General features: G+C 35.6%; 1 protein-coding gene across 3 annotated transcripts in view; it reads left to right on the top strand.

Moving 5' to 3' along the window:
• Positions 1 to 8696: 8696 nt before the first annotated feature.
• Positions 8697 to 17360, top strand: part of LOC121739651 (methionine--tRNA ligase, cytoplasmic) — a 33787-nt gene continuing 25123 nt past the window's right edge. For all 3 annotated transcript variants that reach the window (XM_042132160.1, XM_042132159.1, XM_042132158.1), the window contains exons 1-10: positions 8697 to 8883; positions 10693 to 10816; positions 11073 to 11226; positions 11553 to 11696; positions 12165 to 12262; positions 12817 to 12933; positions 14127 to 14243; positions 14563 to 14638; positions 15279 to 15406; positions 15867 to 15971. In XM_042132160.1, the coding sequence (XP_041988094.1) occupies positions 8781 to 8883; positions 10693 to 10816; positions 11073 to 11226; positions 11553 to 11696; positions 12165 to 12262; positions 12817 to 12933; positions 14127 to 14243; positions 14563 to 14638; positions 15279 to 15406; positions 15867 to 15971 (1166 nt within the window). In that variant the 5' untranslated portion in view covers positions 8697 to 8780. The remainder of the gene's footprint in view (positions 8884 to 10692; positions 10817 to 11072; positions 11227 to 11552; positions 11697 to 12164; positions 12263 to 12816; positions 12934 to 14126; positions 14244 to 14562; positions 14639 to 15278; positions 15407 to 15866; positions 15972 to 17360) is intronic.

Below are 17360 nucleotides of genomic sequence, written 5' to 3'. Positions count from 1 at the left end.
AAAACGAAGCGTAGTGATGTCCAAACAGCGGATATACGATATCGATAGAATAGCACGAGTTTGAATGTTTTTCAAATATGAATAAAAAGTAGATCTTTGACATGCAATATATTTTGAAAACATTCACACTCAATAATTTCCATGACGTGCTATTTTAATACTCACGAATTAGTAACCAATTATTCCACCATAGGTATTATTAATGTAGTTTGTGTCATAAATGTTGTAGACATTGCTTATTAGAGTACAGTTTAGAACTAAACATATATTTTGCACAGTTTAATACATAAAATATCTATAATACAACTGCACAATGATTATTTAAATGCTTATTTTAGCTACAGTCGTACTCAGAAGTGATCCGATTTATATTTTATTTTTTGATGAACCAAAAATTTAAATTTAAGTTATTGAGAAATAAATTCTCTTTACTCTAACATATCAAAGATTAAATTAATGGTAACTTCTAAGTAGGCTTCAAGCTTAACTATTTAATTTTAGTTACATCGATATAATATTCTGCAACACTAAATTCGCCAAGCCATGTTCAATTTAACACAAAACGGATCACTCAAAATTATAAAAATGTCTTAAGTTCAAACAAAAAAAAAATAGGGCGTGCAAGCACAGATTTTGTTCGGGCTGTGTCTGTTATTTTATATTTTCAATGAATGTGATACTCGGTGTAAGTTGTATAATTATGTATTGTCTATGGATGAAAGTGTAGTGAAATTGTTGTTTATGGTTTGTGATGGTGTTGCCAATTTTTTGGCAAACTTGTCCCATATATTGGGTTTATATAGTAACAAATGAAATTTGGCATTAATAATTTATTTTCTAAAGTGATGTAATCAAATACGTATAAAAAGAAACAAAATCCGCCTTATACAATTTATGAAATGTTTAAGGCAAATTAATAACGGTCACAACAAAGAAGCTAAAAGCATGTTTGAAAACAATGATTTCACTGATATAAATGTTGGTGTGGCAAATAATGTAACTTTATTATGAGTGAACAATAATATCATACTGTATTTGAGAAACTGTAACAACCATGGACTGCCAAGAGCTACATAATATCATAATTAACTATGGCAGAATTCGATAATGAAATACGAAGAAAATGTTCATTTCGTTTCAGTGTTAAATGTTTGTTTATAAATACCCAACTTTAAAATGTGTTCTAAGACGAACTTTTCTCTAAATTCGTATCAATGCTTTTCGTCTTAAAGTCTAAAGTTATTTAGTTAATATCCTTTATATTAAACTTAAAATGTTGTGTTTGTAATTAAAAATAAAACACATTAAACACTATCTCAAGTACATGATATTATTGATTGCATGATTTAGTAATACTTTAGTGGTTTTCTACTTAAAACAAGTATGTATAGTAATGGTCCTATGTACTGTGTCAAAGTGATGAATTGATGTATAAAGGTAGCATTCGAATCAAGGCGATCGCGACTCGAGACCGCGACCGGCGACTGCTTGATATGAATTAATAGGAAGTGCTGACGGATGCAAGCGACCGAGTCGTGCGACGTGTGGGCGTGGCCTGCCGGCGACTTGCGTCGCGCGACCCAGTCGCTCACAAGGCAGTGCCGTGGCGCGTCTGATACAAAATGGCCGCGTTTTCTTCGCTCGAAGACGAAATTTTACGATTTTCGTATGAGTCGAGTAGCTGCCGCCCGACCTGCGAGTTGCGACCGGTTGCCGCGTCTCGTCGCGGTCTCGGATCGTGGTCTCTCGATTCGAATGCAGCTATCTTAACTATTCCAACTTTTTTATATGATGGTTTACATACTGGTTACACATTTAAAAATTAATTGTATAAGTTCCTTCTGGCCATTGATTTTACAAAAATATTAACAAAGGTTAGTAGATTAAAGTTGTATTACCAATAGCAATAATAATGTATAAATTGTGTATAATTTAATTTTGTGTACTATTAGTACTTATTTTATATCCCAAGGATATAAAATCAAAATCATTGCATTTTAAGGTAATTTTTATGTTTAAGTGTTATTCCAAATTTGATAATTAATTATTTAAAGTGTTTAGCTGTAAGTAGACATTATTTATGAAAATGTTTTATTTTGAAAATAAAAATGTATAAAACATGTTTGCATTTGTTTAATTTTACCAAAATGGTTTATTTCGTATTAGATGTTGCCCGCAAATCCGTTGCGCCAAAATTCGTTTATCGCGCAGGAACCGTACATTTTTCCGGGATAAAAAGTATCCTGTGTCCTTTTCCGGGACTCGAAAGTATATCCATACTATATTTCAGCAAAATTGGTCCGGCGGTTTGGGCGTGAAGAGGTAACAGACAGACACTTTCGCATTTATAATATTATATAGACTATGGACCATGGTAGGAAATTTATTCCTGGGCAGTTGATGGACCTAAAGTAAGTATGTCAAAAAGTGAAGCAATAATTAAAAAGTGGCAACATCGTAGTGTCATCCCATAGATTGATTTGAAAGGGATGACATGACGAGTGACGTGTTTTTGTATTATTTTCCTAAAATAGTGTTAAATTTCGGTTTTTAATGTATAATGTTGGTAGAATATTAACCATTAACCTTCATACGATCTTCGGGTCAAATTTGACCCATTTTGAGATAGAAATGATTTTTTCTAAGAAAATAAGCGCTAAAGGAGTATGATATTTAATTACTATTAATTATTCGTTTCAATTTACTTATTAGTGGAATAAGTTTTAAAAAAATAATTTAAACATTTCGCGTAAGTATGGCTTTTTTTACTCTAACGGCCTTTGGATCAGAATTGACCACAACTCATAACAAACGCACAGCGCATCTGTTGTCGTCCTAATTTTTTTAGGTATCGTATAACTTTTGAATGAGACGTTCTTTTGTTCTACCCATACAAGTCTTATGCGCTCGCTAAACGGTAATTCTGCATTACATGCATTACGTGCTGTAATGCACGAATTATCGTGTATTGCAGTTAGAGATGGGCGATGGGTAAATACCCAATCTACCCACCTGGGTATTTACCGGGTAGATTGGGTATTTACCGGGTAGATTGGGTATTTACCGGGTAGATTGGGTAAATACCCAAAAATGGTGGGTATTTATAATTCAGCGTACGTTTTCACATATTTTTTTTTAGTAAATCCTTAGTAAAACATCCATTAAATAATGCAAATTTGGTCACTAGCCTGTAACTGTTCGAATAAGCCCCTTTAAGTCTTAAACTAATGTATGTTTGCAATACAAAACCATGTTTTTCATGAATTCCGGCCGCATGTCAAAGAGTAACGCTGTGTTTTTGAACTTTTTTCGTAAATTTTGGTTTTGTATGTGTGATATTAATATTCTTTAAAGTATACTGCCTTTTAATGGTGATAAAGTTTTGGGAATTGAGTAAATCGTCTTAGTGGACGCCTTCATCGTTAAGGGAAACACGCGTGCGAAATTTCAAAACATTCATCCCTCCTTTAGGCTAAACTTTGAAAAATTCTAAAATACATAGGTTCTCGTAATTCAATATTTGTTAGTAATTGTAGGCACTTAATACGAAATATTGTTGTGTAATTGTGTCTAAGAAATTATAAGGTTCCACTAACTAACCTTGAGCCTATATTAGAGGAACACGTGTGCAAAATCTTGTCTCTTATATAACCAGTACACAATGTCACGATGACCCACTGCAGGCCACGCCATTGCCCGCCACGCCATCATACACCATTACTCCGTTTACACAATGGCGATGGCTAATAGTGGGCCAGTATGGTCAATTGTGAAGAGGCACCTTTACAGTCTTGACACCTATATATTATGTACATGCAAATTAATGTATTATGTAAATGAGTACTGTTTTTGTATAAACGCAACTAATGATCAAATATAAAAAGTTCTTGGCCTGTGCGTTACTTAAAAGAAAAAATTTCCCTTTTAACCGTGGGAGAGCGATTCTTCGGTACGAATGGGTCGACTCCGAAAAAACCGGCGTGAAACAGCGCTTGCACTGTGTTTCCTTCAAAACGCAAAAGAGAATGCCGATCTTATGACATGTCCTCATGTCGTCCAACTCGACCCTTTATGATGAGGGCGGAAACCGCCAACCGGTATGGTTGGTTATGGTAACGAAGTATGAGCGTCATGTCGGATATTCGGTTTTATCAGCGCTCAGTGCAAGTAGCTCCAGTGAGTGCTCCAGAGTTGGCTCCGGTCTTTACGCGTCTTTTTTGGCTCAACTATCCTACTCACATAGTTTCGGCTTCTTGAAAGACAGCTTTTTGAGAACCCGATACTTAAAAAATGTGACCGTTCCAATTCTTCCAACAGCAGATCAATCGCTATAACCTTCTCGAAGATGATGGAGTCCATCATCAATAGCCAGCCCCTTCGACACTTGGACGCTCAGGGATTACTAAGGCTCGGCTCGGCTCTCTTGGCGTACCTAACTCATCGTTGGCTCAGGCGATTGAAACTATGGGTATTAGCTGTCAGTTTGGATATATACAATTTCACTATTATCCAAGATTCCATACATCCAAGAAATAATGCAAGAGGGTCACAAGTTTCTTAGCAGTCGTAGTTGATGGTGAATGATCTGATACTCTATCTGTTGACGCTGGTATCCCTCAGGGCTGTGTGCTATCGCCTACCCTATTCATACAGCATATCAATGACATGTTACAGACCAACGGCATTCATTTCTATGCAGATGATAGTACAGATAATGTGACTTCTCGCATATTTCTCGGGGTGGAATGGGGTAGACGTAACTCAGTCTAATTTAACCGCACCAAAACACTAGTCAGCGCGTTCACCACAAAAAAGTCACCAATGGTATATCCTCGTTTAAGGGAACCACTTTAACAATCTTCCCCAGCATCAAAATTGGCGTAAACATTTTACCAAAAATACTAAAAGAGCTACCAGAAAGTAGAATCAAATATCTCACACAAATCCGCGTGTATTTAAAAAAAATTGTCCCCCCGCAATGTAAAGTAGAGATTATAATATTAATCCCCAAACCCGAAAAAGATCCATAGGATGAAAAAGCCAGTGCCCTCCAAGGTCTTACAAATACTCTTCCTGAAACGCATGATGCCAGAAATCAGAGCGAGTAAACTGTTACCCGATCACCAATTCGGTTTTCGCCAAGCGCATGGGACCGTGGAGCAGGTACACAGACTGGTAGAAGAAATTCAAAAAGTTTTTGAAAGCAAATCTTACTATTTTTCTGGACATACACAGGCCTTTGATCGATTATGGCATCTTGGACTGTTGTATAAAGTTCGTAAAAAGCCACCCTTAAACTTCTACCTCTTTATAAACGCATACCTCAGCAATAGATATTTCTATGTTGAGTACGGAGATAGTGTCACATGTCTCCATGAAATCGAAGCAGGAGTGCCGCAAGGCAGTATATTGGGCCCTTATTTCTACCTTCTAAACACATTAGACCTTCCAAGTACTGATGAAGCTCTGACATATACATACGCAGATGACACAGCAATCCTCGCAGCAGACCAAACAGCCCATGGAGCATCGGCAAAATTGCAAAGAACCTTAAACGAAATATCATAGTGGTTAAAAGATTGGAGGATTCACATTAAGTCACGAAACGTGTCCAGAAGTAGAACTTAATTGGATAAAAATACTACAGTCAAACGATGTTAGATACCTAGGAATTTATCTCGACAGGCGATTAACATGGAGAACACATATATGGAACAAAAGAAAGGCTTTAGACAAGCAGCTACGAAAGCTTTACTGGCTGATAAAATAAACTTATTTTGTATAAAAGCATACTCAAACCCATCTGGACCTATGGGATGCAGTTGTGGGGCACAACCTCCACATCAAACACAGAAATTCTACAACGATTCCAATCTAAAACCCTGCGTTCAATAACTGGAGCCCCATGTTACGAATAAAAACTCCCTTCAAAACTATTGTAAAAGGATAAAATGACATCCCAATATATTGGCACAAAAATTGATAAAAACTCTACCAAACCAAACATTCAAAAGATTAAAAAGACGAGCCCCACAAAATCTTCTGTAAATAAAGATAAATAGTAAATATATAGACGCATCAATGGATGCGTGCCATACAAAGAAGAAATTCAAAACGACTAGTTCAATGTCTAGAAGTCAGATCGCTAGCAGAATGAGAAGTTAAAAAAATCAGAAGCAAATCAGATTTTATATAAATAATAAAAAATTATACCTACATATTTTTTTATATAATTTCTTTAACCAGGTACTTATACATTGTCTATTTTAAAAGTAATTTTCAAGGGTCTTCTAATATTTTTTCTAATATTTTTTTTTATATTTTAAATGTTTTTCAAATATTTTAAATTATTAATAAAATAATAGAATGTAAATAAAAAAAATCGGCCAAGTGCGAGTCGGACTCGCGCACGAAGGGTTCCGTACCATTATAGAGAAAAATTAGGACAAAATTTGTGTTTTTTGTATGGCAGCCCCTCTTAATTTTTTTATTTTATATTAATATTATTATTAAATATTAAAGTTAACATCCATCTAAAGACTGTGTAAAAATTCAAGTACCTACATTTTGCTATTATTGATAAGATAGCAGAAAAGGCCAAAAAAAACACGTTCGTTGTATGGGAGCCCCCCTTAAATATTAATTTTATTTTGCTTTTAGTATTTGTTTTTATAGTGGCAACGAATATACACAATCTGTGAAAATTTCAACTCTCTAGCTATTACCGATTCTTGACGTGGTTGTGACTTAAGTATTGAATTTTATCTACCCGCCCTTTTGGGTAGATACGGGTATTTACCGGGTACGTGAGGGTAAATACCGGGTAGATGGGTAAATACCCAGGTACGTGCCCATCTCTAATTGCAGTGAATGATGCGAATTACATGCAAACTACGTGCTGTACAACGTGCTGTACATTGAATGACAACTTCTTTAATTTTTCAGCACGACATGAGTTACGAGCTGTAATTCACGCATGATCGTTTATTGTAGTGAATGACGCGAATGACATGCAAACTACGTGCTGTACATTGATTTACAAGTGGTTTAATTTTTCGTCATGCAATAATGCAGCGGATCGCGCGATCGGCATGTCATCGGCATGCCCATGGGACAACTCAGTTCCAGGGTGGTGCTCCCGAACACTTAAAAAAATTATGCGTTTCTTTGAACAGGGCATACAAACTGTTAATGTGCGCAAAATTAATAAATCAAATAATATATTTTGCCATAATATAATATTTTATTGCTAATAAATAACTTTTGGACGAATATAGGCTGATATGATGATGATGATGATGAAATAACTTTTTCAATTTAATTTATACAAAAAACGTCGGTAAGTATTTACAATAACGTATCGTGATCTCCGTGGTCCAGTGGTTTAGCGTGGTCGTGGGTTTGATTCTCGCGTTGGAAACAATATTTTATTTCCAAGATTGGTTAGGACAATGCAGGCTGATCACCTAATCGTCTGAAAAGACAAGATACATGCGTCGGATGGGCATGTAAAAAGTCGGCCCTGCGCCTGATCTTTCGCCAGTCGTGTCGTTCTTTCGGCCCACTGGGCTAGGAGAGTAAAAGGAATAGAGAGTATACCTACTCTTGTGTACTGTGCACACATTTGAGCACTATAAAATTACTCCTGTGGGATGGTCTCAATGAAACCGGCCACCGTCACCAAAACTGGTGTGGGAAACCGTAAATTTGGTGGTCTACCACTTTACAAAAACAACTAACTTGACTCGTTGACTTTACTGACTACTTTCGACTTGACGATAATTTGGAAAAACGACTTTAAATTTTGTAATTTTTCACGAATATTTTTTCCCCCGCCATATTTTACTTGACACTGCCCATGTTTTAAAATCCGAGCGTCATTTATGAAAAAAAAAAGACAAATCAATGAGGGATTTTTCTATATTTTTAATTTGATTGTCAAACAGTTTTCATTTTAGTAACTAGATGGCGTATGGGTAGACAACTATCGGTAATACCAGGGAATACCATCAATAATTGCTACAAAACTGGGCAAAAGAATGTAAAACTTGATACATTTCAACTTGAAAAAGACGCAATAATATTCCAATGAATAGGATAATAAAGTTATTATAACGACGTTTTAGCAAAATTCACGGAAGAAATAGCCCTATTTACCGATATTCACACCAAATGTCACAGGAATTATACATTTTGGTTTTGATAACATCTTACCTGCACTTGTGCAAGATAACGGATATTTAATGGCTAATATTTTACCAATAATTAATATCAAAAACCCAAATAACACAATTTGGGAAAAAATAATAAAAATCACACCAACAATAAAAAGTAGAAGAAGTTTGAAAGTTTTTATTATGTCAGCGTGTTCCTAAACTATTACCAGTGTACTGGCCTAATCGCTTAGGCCAAATGATCGCTTAGGTTTAAGATATTTTGATTTATGTCACACTTGACAGTACACTGATATTTTTTGGAAACACAACCCATATGTAGTCAGTGATGCCAACCTGCAGATAATTTCAGATCAGTGAGGAACCAATAGAAAATCTAGAAGTGTCTATCCTTACGCCATCTAGTTAAGATTGTTAAAATTAAAATTAAAAAATATAAATGAAAATCCCTCATTATACGTCAAATTTTCATTTTGACGTAGGTAATTACTAATTGACAAACGTCAATGTCATTGTCGGTAATCCCAAGTTGCCAACTCGTATTTTAGGTTATGAGTTTTTAAATTTAAAATATTAATAGTTTATTGTATTAATTAAGAAATAATAATGAAGATTTACACTAACGATAATAATACTGCTACGCTGAAGTTGCTAGTGGCAGCAAATATTGCAGGAAAAAAGATAACGCTGCAGAAATATTCTTTCGAAGGTAGAATGATATCTTTTTCTTGTTGTAGCTCCTATATTTGCCGCTATATGTTCGGAAAATGGATATATTATGAGCCTTTGTATTTATTTTTAACAATACACCATTATAAAAGTGACAGTATAGGACTTTCTGTTAAAAAACATTTGTTTACAACATGCCTATTTCATCATCATATTAATTCATACATAAATTTTAAATCTTATTTTACCATATTATGGTTAATATAATTTATGTACAGAAATATAATAAATAAATAAAATAGCTCTTTATTCTGTGTTTACAAGTTTTCTTTACGAGTTTTTTGGTTTAATTACTCACATCAGAATATATAATCAGTGTTCAAAAGTTTGATTTATTAGATTTAACACAGTGTGCCTCTCGGCATAGGCCTCCTTCAACGACTTTAACTATTTTAATTCTTTTGGAAGCTGTCTCCAGTTTGTGTTTTAAATTCTCTCGTAAGTAAGATAATATGTGTACGTCTGTGTTTCTCTGACAGCCTGTGACAATTTTTGATTGTAGAAGGATTGCTAAGTTCCAAGTTTAGTATTTCTAGTATGTCAGTGATTCCTACAAATACTATAATATTCTAAAGAGTTCTAGTGTTCAAAGTTTGCTAAGTTCCAAGTTTAGTATTTCTAGTATGTCAGTGATTCCTACAAATACTATAATATTCTAAAGAGTTCTAGTGTTCAAAGTTTTTATTTGGAGACTTTTGCATCTTTTCTTGTTCGTTAAAGGGTGATGGTCTGACGTCTCACGGGGACCAGCCGGATTGAGACCTTTTCTCTTGGTATTTAAAAACATAGTTGGTTGCTATTGTTTGCTTCCGGAGGCGACATTTGTTCTTGCGCGGTTCATGCTTTGAAATGCGTTAGTTTTATTTATTTTTGTAGCTGTGTTGCGGCTGCCAGATTGGTCTAGATTTTTTGATGGTGTTTTTGATGGGGACCGTTTTCTTTTGTCATTGCCAGTTTTCTGGTTTACCCGTGGCTTTATTATCAGTTTATCATATTTAATTATAGCTACATTTCCTTTCTCGTTTTCTTCTTTCTGTATGCTTTTCAGTTCATTTCTCGTTTTCAAAACTTCAGGTGGGTAATCCTCAGTGGCGTAAGTAGGTGTTATAAATTTCTTGTTATTTTGTAGAATGTCGTATTTTCTCCATTCCAGGGTAAGTCTTATTAGGATAGGTCTAGTTTTGTTGATGTTCTTATTGCCCAGTCTATGGACTTCGCTGATTTCCCATTTGTCAAAGCTGGTGACGTCTGCTTGTTCTGCCATTGTATTTAAGACTTCTAACACTAAGTCCAGTAAGTCTGTTCTTTTTTGTTCTTTCTCTTCGATCCCGTGAAGTATGATATTATTCTTTCTATTGCTTTTCTCTAGGTGTCGAACTTTCTGTTTTAACATGTTCACTTCTTCTTGGAGTTTCTTTTTTTCTTAGAAGAAAGGTTTCAATTTCTCATCAATCGTAAGTGCCATAGATTTAGCAAAATTTTCCATCAGAATTGTTTTTTTGCCGCTTAAACTTGTTCTTAATTTCCTTTATCGTTTCGTTCATCTTTATAACACATATTTATACACGTTTACAGAAATATATAAAAGCAATATTTAAAATTAAATTATTTTCGTGCACAATTCAATTATAAACAACTGTGATTATACAATGGTAATTATTGTTTGTGAGGAAAATTATTAACTGGTTACACCTACATAATATTAAATCATCATACTTGAGTACCACCAGAGTCTTACAACATAGCTTGAACTAACTGGTGTGGTGATCAGCTGGTGTCTGCACGGCAGACGTGTTCACAGGACCCAAGTGCCTGCCCATCCTGGAGGTGGATGAGAATGTCTCATTCTTCAGCAGCAATGCCGCCACTCAGTACCTTTTCCCAATTATTGATTTGACAGACCATGGCCAGTGGTAAGTTGACAGAATATTTTTTTCCAACATAATAAAAATTGTATTATTATCATTCTATGGATATAGATAATACTAGGCATTGGAGTTCTTAACCTATTTCTTCTCTTCTCTTTTTATTGCTCACACTAGAAATTTTTTCTTTGGTATAGTTTTGTTTTTCTTTAATATGACTGTCTATTGAGTCACAGTAGCTAAAAATTTCCCTGCTTTGGTTAAGGAAAAACATATTTTGTCAGTTGTTTTCTTTTAATTTCAGTCAGCAGATGCAAGAGTGGGAAGCAACAAAGTTACAGCCAGCGATAGCCACACTACTGTCAAGCAAATCAGTTGGGTTTGATCTGAAACAGAACTTGCAAGCTCTTCTTGATGTTGTAGAGAATTATCTAACTAAACACAAGTATATTTTAGGGGTATGTATATTGTACATACTGCATACAATAGTGTTGAATTGTTAGATCACAAAAATAGCACTCCTTTCCAGAAAACATGTCCATAGTTTTATTAGAGTGCATAGCTAAAAGTACATTATACAAAGAATTATATTATATAACTAGCTTACTAGCTTATTCTATATAGCCTGCCTTCTTTTTGTAATACTTTGTTAAAGCTTTATTTTACACAGCTATTATTTTAAAACTTTATTTTACACAGCTATTATTAATAATATCGTTTAAAGTTTTTATTCCATTTATATTCTTACTTACTTTGTTTATATTAACATGATCAGATGTTCTAGGACAAGCTATCTGCTGTGGACATCTCAATATGGAGTACCCTATACCCACTGTGTTTTAATAAGGACCTAAAACAGACATATCTGGCGGAAACTAAAAACATCAATAGGTGGGCTGAGGAGTTGTCTTCAGCTAAATCTGTGCAGGTAAAATTGATTGTGTCATCTATGTATTAAAAAAAATTGATTGCTTACATTAGATATTCCCAAACTTATTTTGTCTAAGTCTTTCTTGTCTTACTTTAACTTTACTAAAAGTGTCTTACTTTAAGAACAAATTATATTTTAGCACCCCCATTGTTTCAATTTAAAATACACCCTGATGAAATAAATCAGCCCCCAAGCCTCTACACAACGCCTCCATTTTTTTTTCTGGGTCCCACACCGCCAACCTTCAGACCTTCAGCACCCACAAGGGGGCATTATCGCCCACTTTAGGAAAGGCTGGCTTACATGATACTGGCTCTGAAGTGAAACTGTTTTCATGTAATTTTGGAAAAGATTGGAAATATTTGTGTACCACCAATTGATTGGGCACTTTGTCAAGAAAAATATACCATTCGCCTATGATTTTCTCTTGTACCCACATTATTTTTCTGTTTTAATTGTCTCCAGGAAGCAGTAAAGCAGTGGGGAGGTACTGTAGAGGGTCCATTTGGGGCACAGTCTGCTTTGGGAATACCTCAGATGTCCAACATTGTGTCTCCAGTAGGGTAAGGATCTTTTTATATCATCAAAATTTAATATTATTATTATCTCAAAATTAAGGCGTAGCAAAGCGTCATAGTCGTCGCTTTTTTCTTCGTTTTACATATTTTTTTAAGCAAAGTCTGTGATGGTAATGAATGAATATTGGGAATGCCTGAATTTAAGAGACATTGTACTGCGTTAGAATTGTCATTAAAATATCTATGCCGACTTTGCCACACCGCATGTACGCGTTCAAATAATTTACCTTAAGTTCTATGCAACCTCGCGTCTGCACCTTGATGCATATTCTCAATGAATGTACATAATACAAATAACCACGAGTCAAACGCATATTCGACCTTCTGATGTTGTTACTTACACCTGTAGTCTTTTAAATTCCCCCATAGGACAGGCCGGTTTTTCGGTTAGATTCCCCAAACTAGGCGAAGTTTGGGGAATCTAACCGAAATATTTGTAAAGGTGTTTCAATAAAGTTTTTGTATATTAGCTGAGCTTTGTTCACTAATTTATCTGTTTAATAAACTATGTGAACACAGTTGTCATATTTGTTATTCAGATCTCCCGATGAATCTCAAGTGGCGGGCCCCACGGCTGAGGAAATCGAGACGGCCAAAGACAACTGGCTGCACGGCGTGCAGAGACTGCAGGAGCCTCTGAAGCAGGAGAAAGTCGTGTAAGGAGATTGTCTGTTCATGTTAAGTTGTAAATAATGAGTATTATTATTGAATCTTAAAAAATTGTATTCTTATTTCTTTGCTGGAAATCTAACCTAAAAACCTTTAAATTGGGTTTAAAATAAACATAGACAGACATAATTAATTCTGAGTGAAATACATTAAAATCTATCGCCTATATTTGTTCTGTGGTCAACACGTTTAGACGACCTCTGTGGCTCAGTGGTGAGCGCGTTGGTAGCTCAAGCCGGGGGTCGCGAGTTCGAATCCCGCCGACGGAACAAAAAGTTTTCAATGTTCCCGGGTCTGGATGTGTATTAAATATGTGTATGATATAATAAAAATCTTAAATATATGTATAGTATAAAAGTATTAAATATATTTCCGTTGTCTGGTACCTGTAACACAAGTCCTTTAGGTACTTAGCACGGGGCCAGACTGACGTGGTGTGAAGCGTCCATAGATATATATATATATATATATATATATATATATATATATATATATATATATATATATATATAACAGTACCGATGTGTGTGTGTGAAACACGTTGAGTGCTGTGAGCCCGTATATTACCGTATACCGTGTATGTATAAGGGCTCACAGAACTCAACGTGTTTCACACACTTAAGAGGATTCCACACCGCCATTTTTTCCATACAAACGTTGTCCCCTGTTTCCTCCTTGGATAATGCTAGTAGAGTTATAATTTTTTTCCTGAATATCTACGGCCACTAATACAATGTCCCTATGTTTTCTTTTTTTTCATAATTTAATTATTAAATAAGATATGAACGTTCAAAAACCCAAAAAAATGGCCAGATTTTCCACTGTGTTCAAACGTCCAGAAAACAGATTTGGATAGATTATACAAAAAAAGCAAAACATAGGAACACAGCTCAAGCCTTTTTTTAATCTTTAATGAAAAAAGTACTTAAATCGGTTAAGTTTTGGAGAAGGAATCAGGGGACAACGAATCGTTGATTTTCTGGATTTTCTGCAGTTGTCTCTATCGCGTTCTGCGGTATAGGCTTGAGGTAAGGGAGACAGCTATAGATATTACACGTACTTTTTTTTCATTTCTCTAGCCGCTGTGGTATCCTCTTAAAAAAAATCAGGAAAGCAGAGTGGAACTATAAACTTTGTTCGTATATCGAACTATAATCTATTTTTTTTCTGTATGCTATAGGCTACCGATCAAGGGTCGCAAGAACGTACTTATAACTTCGGCACTACCGTACGTCAACAACATCCCCCATCTCGGCAACATCATCGGCTGCGTGCTCTCCGCAGACATATTCGCCAGGTAAATTATATATTTCTTCATTTTTTAAGTTTATATATTTGTAAAGATTATAATATGCCCAATAATCGCGGTTCACTGCGCATGCTTTAGATTTTAAACAGCTTTGTAATTAATTAAAGAAAATAAAATTTAAACGCTTGTGATGTAATTTATAGTCCACTTGCGTTAGGTATACAGCAAACTAACGCAATAAAAGCTAACATGGCTTACTTCAATTAGGCAATGACAATTAAAACAGAAGTTCCACTGCCGTCTTAACACGGTTAATTTTACATATCATATTTCTGTATCTGTTGACATGTAGAATGTTATATTGCAGGTACTGTCGGCTGTGTGACTACAACACTATGTATATCAGCGGAACCGATGAGTACGGCACCGCTACAGAGACCAAAGTGAGTAATTAACCAATCAGGTAAAAGTATAGCCCGGCGCGGCCTGAAAACTGACCAGCAAAAAACGCCGTTGTAATATTTTTAAGATACGTGAAAAACTTACAGCTATAGACACAGTGGAATTTAAAAAATTGAATACATTGCCACTAGTTTTGTTTTTAAGGATAAGATGACGAAAATGCAGAATGCTAGAGTAATATTACAATTCTATAATACATATTCTTAATTCCATGATTAGGGCTCAGACCAAATAAAAAGTTTTTATTTATATAAATATAGTCTGAGGATTAGTGCTCGAATACCGTAGTTTCTATTTAATATTGGTATGGACTATTGTCAAAAAGTAAATACAAAGGTTTTTGCAGTGCAAAAATTTTATCTGGAAGTCCAGGAAAGGTTTATATAAGGAGGGAAGTGATACAAAGTACACCTGTAGCCCTAGCATGGCCACGGTAGAAATGCGAAAGTATAGAAACTCTGTGGAGATAAACTGAAGGTACCGCTCCGAACTTAGCTAGCCGCGGTAAAGATCGGAACGGCACCTTCAGTGTATCTCCACAGTTTATCTAACCTTTCGTATTTCTACTGTGGCTATGCTAGAGTCGCAGGTCATCTAGTAAATAAATATGTCTGTGGTCAGGCGTTGGAGGAGGGCGTGTCGCCGCGCGAGATCTGCGACAAATACTTCGAGATCCACAACGCCGTGTACCGCTGGTTCGACATCGGTTTCGACTACTTCGGCCGCACCAGCACCAACGAGCAGAAACAGTATGTAACTGAGTTTCGGAATAGGCCCTTACGCATCTGTAGGCCTACTACAATACCGTTTTGAGACTCAAACAATCGGACGAGAATGCCGCGTCCTGCTCTAACAACGTCATTTTAGGTTTGTTAGAGTGGGACGCAACATTCTCGTACGATTGTTTGAGTCTCAAAACCGTTTCGTGGTACAGGCCCTGTATTGAAAAAGTGTCGAAAGATTTTTCACAATATACATAAACTACATCGGGAGTAGGCAGAATCTGGTGATCGTTTAAGTATGTACGAATTTTTTTCACAATGAAAGCAATACCATGCAAATGAATGCGCAGCTGTCGGACATAGCTATTTATATGGTAATACACACAATATATTGTCATTAATCATTATAATTATTACCCAAAAACTGAGCATCTCCTTGCCACAAGATGCCGTAACAATTTGTTTCTACCATGACTTTTTTTTGTAGAATAGCACAGAAGCTGTTCCTGAAGCTGCGGGACAACTGCTTCATCAGCACGCAGACCGTCGACCAGCTGTACTGCAACAAGTGCGAGAGGTTCCTCGCTGACAGGTGTGCTATTTCTTCTTCTTCTTTTTATTTATGGCTCCTTTGTGAATCGCCAATGTCAGAGTGTGTTGGATGATGGATCCTACGAATAATAAAAACTAAGGAAAAGTAACTCCGTCAAAAAAACATGCTCTACAAGACTTGTCAAAAATGTGTACCTTAGGTATACATTTTAGTAGGGGAGGGGAGGGTGCTAATTTTGTAGTCACTCGAGCGTCCTGGAGACCTAGTAGGTTTTTTTACATTAGGTAAAACTGATACAAAAATAATAAGAGCGTTTTTAGGGTTCCATACCCATAGGGTACTGAGACTTCGATGTCTGTCCGTCTGCATGTCTGTCTCCAGGCTGTAACTCAAGAACGGTAATAGCTAGAGAGTTCAAATTTTTACAGATTATGTATATCTGTTGCGGCTATAACAACAAATACTAAAAACTAAATAAATTAAAATTTAAGGGGGGCTCCCATACAACAAACGTGATTTTTTGGCCTTTTCTGCTCTATATTAATAACTAGATGATGCCCGCAACTCTGTTGCGCCAAAACTCGTTTATCGCGCGGAGACCGTACATTTTCCGGGATAAAAAGTATCCTATGTCCTTTCCCAGGACTCAAAGTATATCCATGCCAAAGGTGAATGGGCATTTTGTATGAGGTGTGTTCCAACCCTTGTAACAAGTTGCGACTAGTATAAACATGTTTAAATAAGCATTTTTATCATCAGTGTGCCAAGCTTTTATTGTGATTGCGTGCAGGTCAAAAGTTACTGGGCTTCAAGTGAAAAAAAAAAATTGTTTTAAATAATGCTTTAATCATACTTTATTACATATTGCGTTACAATATGTAAATGTAAGAATTATTTCTTACATTTATAACAATTGTACAGTAATCACAGTAGTTGTTTTTTTATCGTTATTAAGAATTGCACAGTTGAAAATATGTAAATAACAAAGGAAATAATACAATTCTGATAATTGTATTATTTCCTTTGTTATTTATATATTTTCAAATACATAAATAACAAAGGAATAATAACTCTTAGCCGAAGTCGATAGTTGTAAATGTAGAAACACCAGAAGTCCTACAATAATGCGTAAGTTGTTAATAAATAAATAGGGGAGTAACAATTTTAAACATGGAAGTGAAGCACAGCTACCAAAAACTGTGTCATGTCATGGCAACGCCACAAACAAAGTTATTTATATACTTAGTTACCAGCTGTCAAGTTTAAACAACTTTGTTCGTGGCGTTGCCATGACATGACATGACACAATCAGTTTTTGTTCATGTGCAATATTAAATGATTTTGCGATGCAAAAAAACAAAAATGACGACGTCGAACACGGCCAATATGGCAGCGTGTGGCGTGGGAGGGAGGAGGGGGGATTTAGAG

The sequence above is a fragment of the Aricia agestis genome, chromosome 2 (assembly GCF_905147365.1).
Source record: "Aricia agestis chromosome 2, ilAriAges1.1, whole genome shotgun sequence".
In the NCBI taxonomy this organism is placed as follows: Eukaryota; Metazoa; Arthropoda; class Insecta; order Lepidoptera; family Lycaenidae; genus Aricia; species Aricia agestis.
Note: the sequence above shows the minus strand (reverse complement) of the source record. Positions and strands in the feature narration are given on the sequence as shown.